The sequence below is a fragment of the Chionomys nivalis genome, chromosome 1, assembly GCF_950005125.1.
Source record: "Chionomys nivalis chromosome 1, mChiNiv1.1, whole genome shotgun sequence".
NCBI classification, from domain to species: Eukaryota; Metazoa; Chordata; class Mammalia; order Rodentia; family Cricetidae; genus Chionomys; species Chionomys nivalis.
The window spans coordinates 37,272,685-37,288,623 of NC_080086.1; the positions used below are offsets into that span (position 1 = coordinate 37,272,685).

General features: G+C 47.3%; 1 protein-coding gene across 1 annotated transcript in view; it reads left to right on the forward strand.

The window, feature by feature from the left end:
• The window catches only part of Lhfpl4 (LHFPL tetraspan subfamily member 4), a 40,242-nt gene extending 24,634 nt beyond the window's left edge, over positions 1-15,608 (forward strand). Inside the window, exons 3-4 of the mRNA XM_057787517.1 lie at positions 8,588-8,824; positions 11,918-15,608. Of these exons, the coding sequence (XP_057643500.1) occupies positions 8,588-8,824; positions 11,918-12,018 (338 nt within the window). The 3' untranslated portion in view covers positions 12,019-15,608. The remainder of the gene's footprint in view (positions 1-8,587; positions 8,825-11,917) is intronic.
• Positions 15,609-15,939: the final 331 nt, after the last annotated feature.

The window sequence follows — 15,939 nt, forward strand, 5'->3', positions numbered from 1 at the left end:
ACTGAAGCCAGTCATGTGGCATTGCTTTAATGCTAGAAGCCCATGTCATTATCATCTACCTAACAAATGCAGAATACAAGTCATAAGTTACAACAGCTTGCTTAATTTCTTTTAGATCATTCATTCCTATAGGTATCCATCTACCTTCTTTGGATCCTTTTGGGTCTTTAGAACTTGATGCTTTGTCAGAGTAGATTACAGGGTAGAAATCTAAAACCCTGGGTAAGTCATCTCTGACAGCTACTGGTGATGTTGAATCCTGTCCTTGTCCCTTCTTTTCCTGTTCATCAGCTCCAATAATTTCCTCAATCATTTCAAATATTTTTACTACTGTCTTTTGGAAAGCCTGAATCTTCTGGCCTGTATATATTTCTAGTGATTTTATTGAGGAACCTAACACAAGTGATTCCAAGGTCTAAAGTTTTTCCTTTAAAGCTAACACCTCATCCTTGGACATTATTTGGATAGTATGCAGATTGCCATCCTGGAGAGATACTCTATCTGCTAACCTATAATAACTTTTAAACAAATTTTGATTGTCAAATTCAACAGTATGAATTCTTTCTCAGTATCCTTTGACATGGATTCAATTTTGTCTGTCAAATTAATGGTGCCCTTTTCTTTCTTTTTTAAATATTATATATATATATATTATATATATAATATGCTGTCTGTGTATATGCATGCTGGCCAGAAGAGGGCACCAGACCTCATTACAGATGGTTGTGAGCCACCATGTGGTTGCTGGGAATTGAACTCAGGACCTTTGGAAGAGCAGGCAATGCTCTTTACCTCTGAGCCATCTCTCCAGCCCCCTACCCTTTTCAATAGTATTAGTTTTTCAGGTAACTTTTGATTTTCAATGGTATTAATCCTGTCAGCCAGCTGTTCACTATTAATCTGTAAAGATGGTATTATTTCTAAAAGTACCTCATTCATGACTCTATTATCAAACCATTTTCTTAAGGATAGACTATGAAGAAAAAAACTGAGTCCCAATATCCAATAAATGGATGTATCATAATAACCATATAAACCTGTATATGTGTGTGCACACATGTGTGTGTGTGTATGTATGTATGTATGTATGTATGTATGTATGTATGTGTGTGTGTTTGTATGCAGGTGAGTGTGAAGACCAAGGACAACTTTAAGTGTTATTCCTCAGGAGCTATTCACCCATTCTCTTGAGACTAGTTATCTCATTGAGACCTGGGGCTCTCCAATTAGCCTAGGCTAGCTCACCAGAGGTCCCCAGGAATCTGCCTACCTTCACTTCCTTGGATATTTGGATTACAAATACACCACCACCAGGCTTTGTTTGTCTGTTTTTTGAGACAGGGTTTTTCTGTGTACCCTTGGCTGTCCTGGAACTTGCTTTGTAGACCAGCTTGGCCTAAAACTCAGAGATCCACCTGCCTCTGCCTCCTGAGCACCGGGATTAAAGCCATGTTCCACCACTGCCCATCTTAAGTTTTTTAAAAGATTCATTTTTATTATTTTATTTATAAAATAAAAATAAGTAAATCTCTTTTAAAAATATTAAATAGCAAGGGCAACACATAGGAAAGTGATACACATGGTAGGTATGGGTCTAGCAGTGTCAGCATAGGAAAGTGATAGACATGGTAGGTATGGGTCTAGCAGTGTCAACATAGGAAAGTGATAAACATGGTAGGTATGGGTCTAGCAGTGTCAGCATAGGAAAGTGATACACATGGTAGGTATGGGTCTAGCAGTGTCAGCATAGGAAAGTGATAAGCATGGTAGGTATGGGTCTAGCAGTGTCAGCAATCATGCCGAGTGTCAGTGGTCTAAGTGCATAAATAAAAACATCAAGAAACCCACTTCACCTACAAAAAACACGAATTAACAGTCAATAGATGCACTGGGCTTGGTCTTCCATGTCTGTAGTAACAGCAGTTGGGAAGTAGAAGCAGTGGGGTTAGGAGTTCAGGGCCCTCCTTGGCTACACAGTGAGTTTGTGTGCAGCCTGGGCTATATGAGACCCTGTTTTCAAATACAACAATGATGAAAAGGGAAGAAATCCAGCTGCCAGAGAAATCACTCAGAACATGACTGACTCAGCAGAATCCAGAACTGGCTGGAGGCTCATGCAGTCAATGGCCACAGGGAACACATTTTTCTCAGGCTCAAATGGAACTTTCACCAAGACAGTCCACATTCTGGACCCCAAATCACAGCTTTGCCATTATAAAACTCGAAGCCACAGTGCCTGCTCTCAGATCTGACAGGGTCTTGCTGTATAGACCAGGCTGGCCTCAAGCTCCCAGAGATGTCCTCCACTTCTATTGAGTAGCATGTAGATTAATAAATAGACCCAAGAACAAATCACAGGAATTGTGATTCTTAATTACATAAAAATACAAGATTTGTGACCAGAATTGCTAAGAGGGAAAGTTGTAGCATTGACTGTATAGACTGGAGAAGAAGCAAAGATTTATCCATATTGCAGTGCTGAGGATTGAATCTAGGAACTTGCACTTCTAAGCAACTCTACCACTGAGCCACATGCTTAGTCTAAAACAAAAATTTAAGCCAGTCATTTAAGCCTCTGTATCAAGAAACTAGAAACAGTTTAGTAAATTGAATTAGTAATATTCTATGGCATGGATACACTATAATTCCTATAACAAGCTCCCTTGTGAGAGGTATGTTCACACCGGTGCTGTAAAAGTCAACCCATTGTATGCATTTCCTTTCTGTACATGTACAGGGGAGAGGCATGTACAAAAGTGGGGAGGAAGAAAGGGGGACCAAAGGGAAAAAAATGTCCTTGCAGCTAGATGTAGCCTAAAAAAAAAAAAACTATATATGGATTTAGGGGTAAGAATATCTAAAGATTGGGGCTGGAGAGATGGCTCAGTGGTTAAGAGCATTGCCTGCTCTTCCAAAGGTCCGGAGTTCAATTCCCAGCAACCACATGGTGGCTCACAACCATCTGTAATGAGGTCTGGTGCCCTCTTCTGGCCAGCAGGCATACACACAAACAGAATATTGTATACATAATAAATAAATAAATATTTTTAAATAAGAATATCTAAAGAGTAAATGCCATCTAAGCAATGGGTGTGCCTGTGTTGCAGTTGATGTTGATAACCACTCATTCTACATTGTGGCCACGAGAAGTAGATACCACCATTCCTAGGATTGCAAGGGTCAGAGAGCTGAAGGGACTTCCCCAGTGACATATAGCTAAATGTTTTCCCCTTACTAAATAAAAATGACAGAAAGTTAAAAAGAATAATATATATATATATATATATATATATATATATATATGCCAGAGCTAGGTTTTTGTGCATGATTGAAAAACCCTAAATAATTTTAGCTTAATAATCTAAGCTTCTAGTCGTTCTCTTTTAAGAAAGTTTTATTTTTATTTGTGTGTGCTTGTGCAAACGTGTGTGTGTGTGAGCGCACATGCATGTGTGTGTGTGTTGCCCACAGAACTGGAGTTAAAGACAGTTATAAGTACCTAATATGGGTATTGAGAACCAAACTCTGGTCCTCTGAATAATCAGCAAGCACTTTTACCACTGAGCCATCTCTCCACTCTGATTCTAGACTCGTAGATAAAACAAATGTTCAAAGATTAGGCTACCCAGAACCAGCACAAGAGCAACTGGAGTTGTTAGTGACTTTCACTCTCTGCTCCACTACTCCTGGGATGTGATTCTTATCTTCATCGTTAAAAATTATTGCATGATCCCTTGCTCTTACATTCATATTCCATGATGCAGAACAGAGGAAAGCATATTTAAGGGGTTGGAGAGGAGGCTCAGTGGTTAAGAGCACTGGCTGGTCTTGCAGAGGACATGGGTTCAGTTCCCAGCACCCACACAGCAGCTCACAACCATTTATTCCAGGGAATCCAATAACCTCTTCTTACCTTCAAGGGTACTATGTACACAAATGGTGCACATATGTACATGCAGACAAAGCACATATACATTAAATTAATTAATTAAAATATTTTAAATGCACTCAGGAAGTAGAGGCAGGAGAATTTCTGTGAGTTTAAGGCCAGCCTGGTCTACAAAGTGAGTTCCAGGACAGCAGGACTACACAGAGAAAAACAAACAAACAAGGAATTGTAAATGAGTTTGTTCAAAGATGTAATGAAGTTCCTCTCTGGGCTTGAATGCAGGCTTCACTACTTCTCAGCTATGTGGCATACAAAAAGAGACTGAGTTCCTCCAGGCCTCAGTTCCCTCATCTGTAGGCTGGGGTCATGTTTTGTCAACCTCATAGATTAAAAAAAATTATTATTATTGTGTGTACCCATGATGTGTACTGTAAATGGAAGACTGCTCATTTGTTCATGGCCACCCAGACCCAAATAATCACAGGAACTATATGAATTACAACACTGTTTGGCCTATTACCTCAACATTTTTATTAAGTAATTCTTACATCTTAAATTAACCCATTTCTATTCATTTGTGTCTACCGTAAGGTTCTGGTGCATCTTTCTCCTTTGGCAGCTACATGGCATCGCTTTGACTCCTTCTACTCTCTCTATTTATCTCTGTTTGGATTTCTTGCCTGGATTTATTTTGCCCTGGCATAGGTTGAAACAACTTCTTTATTAACCAATGATAATAAAACATTTTCACAGTATACAGGAAAATCCCACATCATCTCTGCTTTTCTGTCTATATAAAAAGAAAGGTTTTGACTTTAACATAGTAATATCACATATAGCAAAACAGGTATCAAGCAAGAATTACAGTTACAACATTCAGTTCATTTACATTTGGCAAATTAAGGAAACTACTTTATCATCTGTCTTATCTTTGTAAGTCTAAAGTTTTATATCTAATTTATCTTTTATCATAACTGAGGAAAACTATAACTGTATTCAACTCTGCAAAGATTCCAGAAGGATATAATATTACCTAAGTAAACAGGAAGTGCATTGTAAGCAACTTCCAAAACTCTAGAATTGACAGAAATCTTGCTACCAAAGTTCCTCTGTAGCACTGGGGCATCCCTCTGCACCAGTGGTTTTCAGTAAGCAATCATTACTCTCAGGGGATGCTAACCATTATTTGGATGGATTTTAAAACAACAGTACATATTTTTCCCCTGAGATCTGGTGGGTGGGGATTAGGGATGAAGCTAAGCATCTCAGGGTAGACAGGGCAGCCCCTGCCATGGAGTTTCCAGGCTGAAGGTAGAGAACTCTTGCGGCACACTATGCCCTGCACGTGAGGGTCAGTCCAGGTTGTCCTGAACTCTGTGGCATGCTACATCCTGCCCCTGGATATCAGACTTGGGAGCAGCTGGCACTTCAGCCAGCTCCTGACTCCCAAAAGGTGCAGTCCACAGACCACAGTCTTGGAATCCTCATCCTGCAGGTGGGTAAGCCTGCCTTGTCTGTGGTGTGCCATTCCCTGAAGACTGAGATTCTTGGGCAAGGATAACCTATTTTGATTACTTCCCTTCCTCCAGACAAAGAAAAACCATCTCAGCCTGGCGTTTCTCAAGTGGTTTGACAGCTTGTTCTCTCCCATTGCTCGAAAAGTCACCGAGGCCCCAAAGCCATCATCTGATGCTCTGCCGAGCCAAGGAGGCAGGGAGGTTGTCTCAGCATCTTCCCATTGCCCCTGATGCTCTGGCCTCTGCCCCCAGTCTGATCCTTTGAGACAGTCCTTCACATGTATGACAGTCAGTGGGATGACTTGGTTTTATGCTTCCCTTCATGCTGAAGATAGACATCATGCCTGCCTCTGTCTGTGACACACTGCTTCTGTGGGCCCAGTGTGGGGTTAAGGATATCAGAAATTTACTTGTGAAATGTTCAAGGAGAAGGAGGGAGGGAGGGGAGAGAGAGAGAGAGAGAGAGAGAGAGAGAGAGAGAGAGAGAGAGAGAACAGGGTAAGGAGGATAGATACAGAGATGAAAGAAAAAAGAAGGAATAGAGAGATCAAATGTTAACGAAAAGGGAGAGAGGAGAGTTGAAGTGCAGACTGGAGCACCATAAGGGAGGTATGGGGGAGAAAGGGAAGGAAAAGATGGAGACAAAGGCAAAAGAAAAGAGGGAATGAGGGACCGGCTGAGATGAAATGAGAGAGAAGTGTGCGTGTGTGTGTGTGTGTCTGTGTGTGTGTGTGTGTGTGTGTGTGTGTGTGAGAGAGAGAGAGAGAGAGAGAGAGAGAGAGAGAGAGAGAGAGAGAAATTGAGAACTCAAAAGCACAGGAGAGAAAATCTCACTGAGGTCTCAGTGCCCGTGTTGGGAAGGGGGAGGAAGCTGGAGCTGGGATACAGGAGCGGTTTCCATGGAGATGAGAATGCACCAGGAGCGAGCAAAAACAGACTACAGTGAGGCCAGCCACTCTGGCACCTAGGGAGAGGAGGGCTGGGAAGCAACTGCAGGGAGAATGTGTGTGTCTGTCCCCTGTCAGCTTCTAACCCTACTCCTGCCTTTCGCTGGAGAATCTGAGCCCAGGGATGGAGAGACAAACAGGGCATGTAGGGAGACAGACATTAAAGTCTCCTCCTCCTCTTCCTTCTCTTTTTCCTCCTCTTTCTCCTCCTCCCTTCCAATCAATGACAGAGCACCAAAGGGCTTAGTCTCATGCCTACTTTTTGATTTCAACAATGTCTAACACCAGAATTTAAATGCCCATGGGGGCCTGAAGCTTCCATGGTTAATCTCCAGCTCCTGTTGTCCCCTGGCGAGTGGAGGTCTGCACTTGATTTTTCATCTGTATGCCTAGGTGTATCTTCAGACTATTTAGTTCTCTAGCTCTCCTGGCTTGGTTCTGCTGCAAAGCAGAGTATGCCCATCAAGGGGGTGGGCTTATTGTCTTGGAAAATGAAGGCAGCCCCAGTAGAATGAGAGGTTGATGGCAGTGTTGTTGGGGACATTACATCAGACATGGAGGATGGGTGTGGGGTGGAATCCAAGTTTCAAAACTCTGGGGAGGGAGGAGCCTGGCACTTAGGGAGCACTCCCTTGTACTGGAGCTGGGGGAAGGAATGTCAAGGCTCTTGCCTCTTTCCCACTGTGGGGACCGGACAGGCCACATATAGTGACAGAACTGAGAACAACCAAACCTTGTCAACGCTGTCATCTAATAACCAGGTCGAACCTGGAGGTGTCAAGGGTCACACAACTCAAACAGCTCTGCACAAGCTGCAGACATAATACATGGGGGCGGGGGCACTGAGCAGACCAAGCCTTTCCAGTTGCCTACTGAACCTGAAGCCTCTGATTGGCCTGCTACGGGCCCATGCCGCTCTCCTAGTCAATCACTAGTACCAAAGGAATGTAGTGAGATGATTGGCTCAGACTTGCCCCACCCCTCCCAACCTAGGCTGTTGAGAGCTTGGTAGAGTAACCCAAGTGAGTGGATTGGACAAGGGAGCTATTTAACATGGCCATCTTGGCCCACCCTTTCTACTTTTATCTGTCTCGCCTCACCTGAAACCTATTGCATTATTTCCTCATTTGTGTGGTTATTATTTTTGTTATGACTAAGGTTTTTGTTTTGTGTGGGTTTTTTTTTTTTTGAGATGGTGTCATGTTGGCTAAACTGGCTTTATAACTGCTAATGATGGCCCTGAATTATTTTATTTTATGAGCGTGAGTATTTTGCCTGCTTGTGTGCATGTGTACCACATGAGTATGGTTCCTATGGAGGCCAGAAGAGGGTGTCGGATTTCCTGGAAACTGAAGTAACAGACAGTTGCGAACTGCCTAGTAGGTGCTGGAAACTGAACCGGAATCCTTTGCAAGAGCAGCCAGCGCTTGTTAGGACGAGTTCTGATGTCAGCAGTAACATTGTGTGGGAGTTGCTGCGCAAAGCACTTAGAGGCTCCCTGTCATCTTCACCGTCATTTGGTGGTGCTCGTAATCACCCCCGTTTTACAGATTTGGAGACTGAAGCACAAAGACAAAGCAAATGAGGCCCACAAATCTTGCAGAGAGCTGGGCCAGTGTTTGAGTCCTTACCATTGCGCTGCAACCCTCCCCTCTCCTGTGCAAGCAAGACACAGACCTGGGTGCCTCCCTGAGCTCTGCTCTAATGCCCAGCACACAATAGACCGTCAGCAATAAATGACCAAGTTAGCACCATGGCTCCCATTCTACAGAAGGACTCGCCGAGGACCTCCCGTCTCCCAGACACAGCTGGAGGGAGGGAAGCTACGGGGAAACCTTAGTCACCCTTTGCTGCCTGCAGAGTGTCTCTGAATGAATGCAAAGTGATTGTCAGTGAACCACTGTCGAATGAATAACAAAAGAAAAACCAAACCAAAGCCAGACTCACAAAAACTGAAGTGATGAGGATGGGTAAGAATAACAGGAACCCAGGGGATGTCAGGGGATATGGCCTGGCTTTGGTATTTTCTTATTCCTTGAAGGCGGGGTTAGGTAGGAGAGGTCAAGGGTCCCAGTTACTGTATTTTCAGAGTTACCAAGTGATCAGATTGCTAGATGGGGCTGAGGGAATTCTCAGGACTCAGCTCCCTCCCACCTCCTCGCTTCTAGGAAGTAATGATGCCTTCTCTTTCTTCCTGACCTGACCTCGGTGTGGACCCGCTCCCCCATGCCCAGCTCTGTGCCTCGTGTTGGGCTGCATGATCTTCCCCGATGGCTGGGACGCCGAGACCATCCGGGACATGTGCGGGGCCAAGACGGGGAAGTACTCCCTGGGGGACTGTTCGGTGCGCTGGGCGTACATTCTGGCCATCATCGGGATCCTCAACGCGCTCATCCTGTCCTTCCTTGCCTTCGTGCTGGGCAACCGGCAGACTGACCTGCTGCAGGAGGAGCTCAAACAGGAGAACAAAGGTACGTGCCCGGACCTGAGGGTAAGGCCTGCTTCGGGCGGGGCAGGTCAATCGTAGATAAACATTTAAAAGTGAAGCAAAGCCGGACGATGATGGTGCACGCCTTTAATCCCATCACTTGGGAGGCAGAGGCAGGCGGATCTCTGTGAGTTCGAGACCAGCCTGATCTACAAGAGCTAGCTCCAGGACAGGCTCCAAAACCACAGAGAAACCCTGTCTCGAAAAAACCATAATAATAATAAAAAATAAATAAATAAAAGTGAAGCAAAAATTACACCCAGAGGACTGGAGAGATGGCTTGGCTGTGAAGAGCACTGGCTCCTCCTCCAGAAGAGCTGGGCTGATTCTCACCCACATGAGGCCACATAAGGGGCTTTAACTCCAGCTTACCCTCTCTTCAGGACTCGGGCAATGCACACATGATGCACATTTTTTATTTTTATTTTACGTGTATGGGCGTCAAGCTTGAGATGCAAAAACGCCCATACACGTAAAATAAAAACTTAAAAAATGATTTAAAAAGTTACACATAGGGACGATTAAGATGGTTCAACAGGCGAAGGCACCTGCTACCATGCTAAATGACTGAGGTCGATCCCCAGGACCTACACAGTGGTAGGAGACTCCTGAAAACTGGTCTCCAGCTTAGACACACACAGCCGCCCTGAAAGTAATTAGAGAACGGGAATTGAAGTTCAGAGGTCGTGGGCATCATCCCATGCCTGTGGCTGTGCCTGGGAAGTGACCGAGAGCTGTGTTTTATTAAACCCTATAATATGTGTTTATAATATATCTAATAATTTATAAAACTTAATCTATTCAAATGTATAATAAATATATTTATTAAAGACAAAGAACCAATGGGACTGGAGAGATAGCTCAGTAGTTAAAAGCACTTGCAGCTCTTCCAGAGGACTTGCATTCGGTTCCTGGCACCCATGTTGTGGCTCCAGCTGCTGAGGGGCCAGTGCCCTCTTCTTGCTACCATAGGCATCTGTCTGAACACATGCAGCTTACACTAGCACATACACACACATAAATAAAATTTAATATTTTTTTAAACAATAAATGATAACTACAGACGATAGGGGGTGGTTATCAGGTTGGGTCTGAAGGAGAAGGATCTGGGCCACGAGATCAGAGCTTGTAGTATATGCAAATTACCAATGGTCACAGCTTTGATGTGGAATGGTGGCCAATCACAAATTTATTACACCATGTCATTTAATTGGTGCATATTAATGCACCGATATTGTACATTGGTGTATATAATGCATGCTGATGACAATAATACAACAATGAGACAATTCAGGGCCATTGAGATGGATCGCTATGAAAGCCTCATAGCAACGCTTTGATGCCCAGGACCGACTTCCACAGGCTGTACTCTGACCTCCACACACCCTCACTCTCACACAAACATAGATAATAAACTTCACTTAATTCAAAAGAGTGCACAAGTCGAATGACGGTTTATTTAATTCTTCTTCCTGTAGGGAGGGTCCAAGGTTTCCTCCTGCTGCTGCTGTGATGTCTTTCTTCTGCCTTAACACATTCATGTCCAACTGTGTTCTTGGGGTCTCCAGAAGTGAAATGTAATGACAGTACCAGATAATCAAAGGGCTGGAGCCAAGCAGGGTCTTCTGACGCTGATGTCAGCCTACTCTAGTGCCCAGAGAGGCGTTATTGTGGTGAACGTTTGTGTGAATGGCCACACAGTCCTTAGACTGAGATCCAGGGTAGTGGCTTCCACAGTCCGGTCTATGTCTAGCAAAGCCATTCGCTAGAGTCATTTCTTGCGGATTTGGCTCACCATACAATGGGATTAGATGAGACAGTGTATGCAGCCGGGTATCCACTCGTCTGGCAGGGGCCCCGTGGTTGTGCTTGAAGTGTTGAGTGGTGAGCGCAGATTATAGCGAAACCAGGTTGCTTCACCTCAAGCTTCTGTTTCCCGCGCTTCATAAAACCGGGGTGATAAGAACAGATTCGTCTCCCAGGACGGGCTTTTGAGGGGAAAGTTTGTGCCTGCAAAGTGGCCAGCAAGGACTGACACTTTCCTCAAAGCGGTCAGACCTCACAGGCTTCTGCAGGCAGGCATTACCACCGCTGTTTTACAGAAGAGGACACAAGCCCTCCAGTGGATGGGCGTGTGGAGAGTTGGGAACTTGCCCAAAAGTCCTCTAAGTGCAGTCAGGACCCGAATGCAGGTCCAAGTCCAGAGCCAAAGCTCATCCCGGCAGACACACTATCTGCCTCAGCCCAGCGAGACTAGGGCCTTCCTGTCCCCGGTTCATTACCCAGGACTATAACAGCTCCCACAGATCCCTCCCACCGGGTAGTTTCTTTGGTCTTGGTTTGAGGTCAGGACCTGCCCCCTGGTGGTAATTCCCAGAAGTGCAAGACCAACCTATTTGTAGCCTCTCTGAAGCTATATGGGCATTGATAGGTGTAACCAGCAGCGAATGGGTCTCTCTCCTGTCTCCTGATGGCTCTCTCACAAGTTCATTTACTTTTAAGACATGGCCTTTTGGGGTAGACTAGAATACCCTAGAACTCACTGTGTAGCCCAGGCAGTCCCCAGCCTGTGGCAAGTCATTGCAGCTCACTCTTAAACAAGCTCTGGGAGGTCAATCATAGTGGCGTACACCTGTAATCTTCATACCCTGGAGGCAGAGACAGGAGAATCAGGAGACCAAGGCTAGCCTCTGCTACCCTGTAAGTTCCAAGCCGGCCTAGGTTATAGACAGCCTCCCCCTCCCCCACCCCGCACCGGAAATTCCCTATGCAGGAAATGACCTGTTTCCTTCAACGCCAAGAAGTCTCCAGCCTTCACTGGTGCATGAAGTTGGGCTCTCAAGCTCAGTTCTGAGCCAAAGGAAAAGCTAAACTACGCCACCACCGTTTCCTGGGTGCCAAATACTTGCATGGCGTCTCTTTGGAACCTTTAGCATGACCCTGTGAAGTCGGAGATTGAATGGGGTGCTGGCTTCCCCGCCAGCCAACAACTTGGTTGTAGTCATTCTTTGCCCACTGCTGTTTTGGGGAGTGTTGCGACCTGACAGTCTCTAACATTCTCTCTTCTCTCCCTCAGATTTTGTAGGCACCACAGTCAGTTCAGTGTTGCGGCCAGGAGGTGATGTCTCCGGATGGGGAGTCCTGCCATGCCCTGTTGCTCATACGCAGGGACCCTGAGAGCCAGGACTGTAGCCCAGGAGTTGGCCCGATCTCAGTATCTTTCGTCTGCTGCCCTCTCGTTCCTGCGGTCAAGCTCCGGACCCCAATCTCTGACTGCACACAGCTCCAGGCTTTGAAGAGAGGCGGGGGTGGGGTGGCAGCCTGGCAGAAGGCAGAGGCCCTTGAGGTCCTGATTCTGGTCCTGCCTCCCAAGGGAGCCTGGCTCTCCCTCTCTGGTCCTTCCGTTTCCTTCTCTCCTGTGTAGACTAGCTGGAGGTCCCTGAGGACCCCCGGGGAAGGAAGCTCTGCAGGGCGGGCTCCTCAGACCCCTTCAGTCTGGAAGGCTGCCTGCTGCGTCCTTGCCTCCCCAGTCCTGGTCTCCTAAAGAGACTCCTTCAAGACACTGCCCCAGGAGGGCCAGACTTTTTCCTACTTTATTTTTATTTGCTGATGATGGTCCCACCACATCTGCCACAAAGCTCCAGGTGCCACCAGCCCCACCCACGGGGCCTCTTCTGACTCCCTCATTCAAGCCTGCACCCAGCTCTCAAAGGAATCGAAGCCGTGCTGAGGGAGAAAAGATAGGGTCTTCCTTCCTACTGCTGGTAATCCCTCATAACCACAGAGTCTGAGGGGAGACACAGGCTCTGGAGGCTGTGGGAGGAGGCAGCTGATCACCACAGCTGGAGTTTGCCAGTTTCCCAGCCTGGGACTGGCCTGGCCTCTTCTCTACCAGGATAGCTCATCAGTGACTGAGCCTTTGATTCTGGCCTGTTTTGTACAGCATAGACTTCTCAGGCCCATTGTCAGGGCCCATTGTCAGGGTCGGTGGCTGTGGAGAGGGGGCTCAGAGGTGGAGTTAGGGGATCCTCTCTCCTCTCGCTTCCTACACCTTGGACATCTGCCAAAGGCAGGGACTGTCTTGCGTCTTTGATACTTTTCTGCCTAACTTGAACTTGCAGGTCACCTCTGAACAGGGTACCCTTGTCCCCATCCCAGGCCCTGTTACCCTGTCCCTGACTCTTTCTCCTCCTTGCCCACTCTCGCCTTGCGATATGCCCAGGGTCTGCAACCTCATGGGCAGTGCTTGGAATTGAGGTGTGTGTGTGCGTGTGTGCGTGCGTGTGTGTGTATGTGTGTGTGCGTGCGTGCGTGCACTGGTGCGTATGTACGTGTATGCATGCGTGTGTGTTAGGGAGGGGCAGATGAGACAATCTCTCTTCTCTCACCATGGGGGCTCCTCTCTTCTCCCGTTAGCAGAGAGAAAATGAGGGAGATTCCAGGTGTTTTTTTGGACCATCCTTGGTTACCTTATAGACCTGGTGGCAGAGCCATCTCGTCATTGACAAGCCTTCTGTTCCCAGTGGAGGGGTGGCAGACTAGCTATATCTAGCATAATGCCTCCTGGGGCATGGCCTGTTGCGTGGTCCCTGTGTTGAGGAGTGTGTGGCCCCTATTGGCTCCACAGGGGGCTCATCACTTCCGTGTGTCACGTGGGCCTCAGCCAGAGTTGGAAGGGTGGCTAGTCCACATATTTGCTGTCCTTGTGTTCACTTCCATAGGTCTTGGAGCTGAGAGTTAGGATTCCTGAGCAAGACCCATGACCCAAGGCTGCCCCATCCAGACCCTGGCTGGAATCTGATTCTGGCTTCTGGAAGGATTCCTGATACCTGGCATTTTCCAGACCGCATCTCCACTTTTTCTCCTCTTTCCTCCAGGACAGACACCTCCTCCCGAGCTTTGGTGACTGCCCCGTGTCCCCCACACACACTTGTTCCCATTCAGTCCCCTCCTGGAGCCCCAGCACTGGCGCTGTCTTCTGCAGGTGGCCAGGAGACTGGGAATGGATGGGGTGGGGCTTGTATGAAGGAGAAGGAAGCAGGAGTCAGTTCCTCAGATTCAAACCAGAAGGTAGGGGGGCAAGGTAGTGACAACAGGGGCCAGGAGTGGGTGACAGATTGGGAACTAGGCAGGGAGGAAGCAGGAGCAGAGCCAGAGAAGCAAAGATGAGAGGCAAGGGAGGGACTGTGTGGTGCAGAAGGAGTTCAAGGAGGGATCTAGAGAGACACGCAGTGATGGGGAAGAGAAGAATTGGAGAGAGGTTTCCGTGGAGTGGCGGGCAGTGGGTGAAGAGGAACAGGAAGTGGGAGATGGAGATGTGGTTCGTAGTGGGCAAGAATAAAATGTAGAGAAGAGGGTCAGCAAGAGGAGGGGAAGAAGAAATGCTGGAGGTGGGGCGAGGAGGGCAGCCATGTGGGTGCTTGAAGACTGTTCCCCTAAGGACACCTGCTGTCCAAGCCCCCGCCCCATGCTTTGGTGGACAGGCTAGAAATGACTCCATGGAGGTCAAGGGACTGGAGGTCTGTGGTCCAAGCAGTTTTGTTCCTTTGTGGAGGAGAGAGAGAGACTGTGTGTCTGTGTGTGCGTGTGCATGTGAGAGAGTGTGTGTGTATGTGTGTGTGTTTGTGTGTGTGTGTGCGCAGGCCAGGTTGTGTCAGCAGTAGGGTAACCACACTAGGGAGGAAGGAAACTAATTCCTTTTGGGGAGCCGTCTAACAATGTTCCCATCCATACCGTAGCCAACCGGCTACTGCCCAGCAATTTCAGATCCATTGTGGAGTTTCAGGTTGTTGGGCTGAAGTCTGCAGGAGCCCCAGGGTAAGCACGGGGAAAGGAGAGAGGTAGTAGTGCGGACCAAGTTGCGGTCTTGAAGACTGAGAAGCGGTAGGGACGGGGAGAATGGATGCTTTATCCAAGAGCTCAGGTTGGGCTCTGGCAGATCCGGCAGCTGGAGCGGCACGGTTAGGGCAGGTGAGCCAGTGTTGGCCTTTGGGAAGGGACAGGCTAGGGAAGTCTACATCTCTGCTTCTGATCACCAACAAAGAGCTTCCTGACTTTAGGTCATTAAAAATCCTCAGCCAGCTGTGGCTGGACAGGGACGCTGGTGTTTCTTTCCTGTTTCTGACTTTCTTCGTTCCTGGCAGAGTGGAGAAAGCAGCCATAACCTCGAGGTGGTCTGGTCTCTGATCCAAAACACTGGTTAGACTGGTCCTTGGGGCTGTGACAAGTAGAACTCACCTCTCAGAGGACCACAGTATGGAAGAGAGCCTTCCGAGGGTGTCAGGATGTGGGGAAGATTGACATCTTTTGGGGGCCCACAAGAGCCAAAATGACGGCTGGCAGCTGGAGCTCTGGGGAAGGAGCCCAGGACTAAGAGTCCCCCTTGAGCACAGAGGGCACTAGGTCTTCTCCAGCTCCCGGTGTGGAAAAGGGAAACCCTCTTTTTGGAGGGGCAGGGCTCCTTCTAGTACAAGAAGTTTCTATGGGTTCTTGCCTGGCTCAGTCAGAGCTAGGGTAGGACTGGAGTTTTCCTGAGAAAGTGATCAGGAGCAACCAGCCCTCCCTAGGACTCCGACAGCCCTCCGAGGCCCTGTGCTGGGTGTTAGGGTAGATTGGTGTTGTCTACACCCCATTAGTAAGTTCTGTCTTGAATGTGTCCTTGATGTTCATTGTCCAATTTGGTAACTTTTCTTTTGGTCCTGACCCCTTCTGCTGCTGCTGGATCTGAGCTTCAGTGCAGGTGGAATGATGTTCAAATAAAGACACAATTTATATCACCCATGCTGGCTGCTGCTCCTGAATCAAGGCCCAGGGCCTCATGAGAGGGATACAGCCCAACCTTTTGTACCAATGGCTGCAAATTCATGGAGCCCCAATCCTCACCATGACTTAATGACAGTTTCTGTCACAACAGCGTTAAGAAAGTTGGGCCTAGTGGGGCACGCCTGTAATCTCAGCACTCGGAAGACTGGGGCAGGAGGATTGTAAAATCAAGGCCACACCAGGCTATGTGAAGAGATCTAGTCTCAAGAAAGAAAAAAAGTCTGGGCATTTCCAGAACATGGCCCAAGGTGCCGGTAGGAGTCTGGCACCATGTCT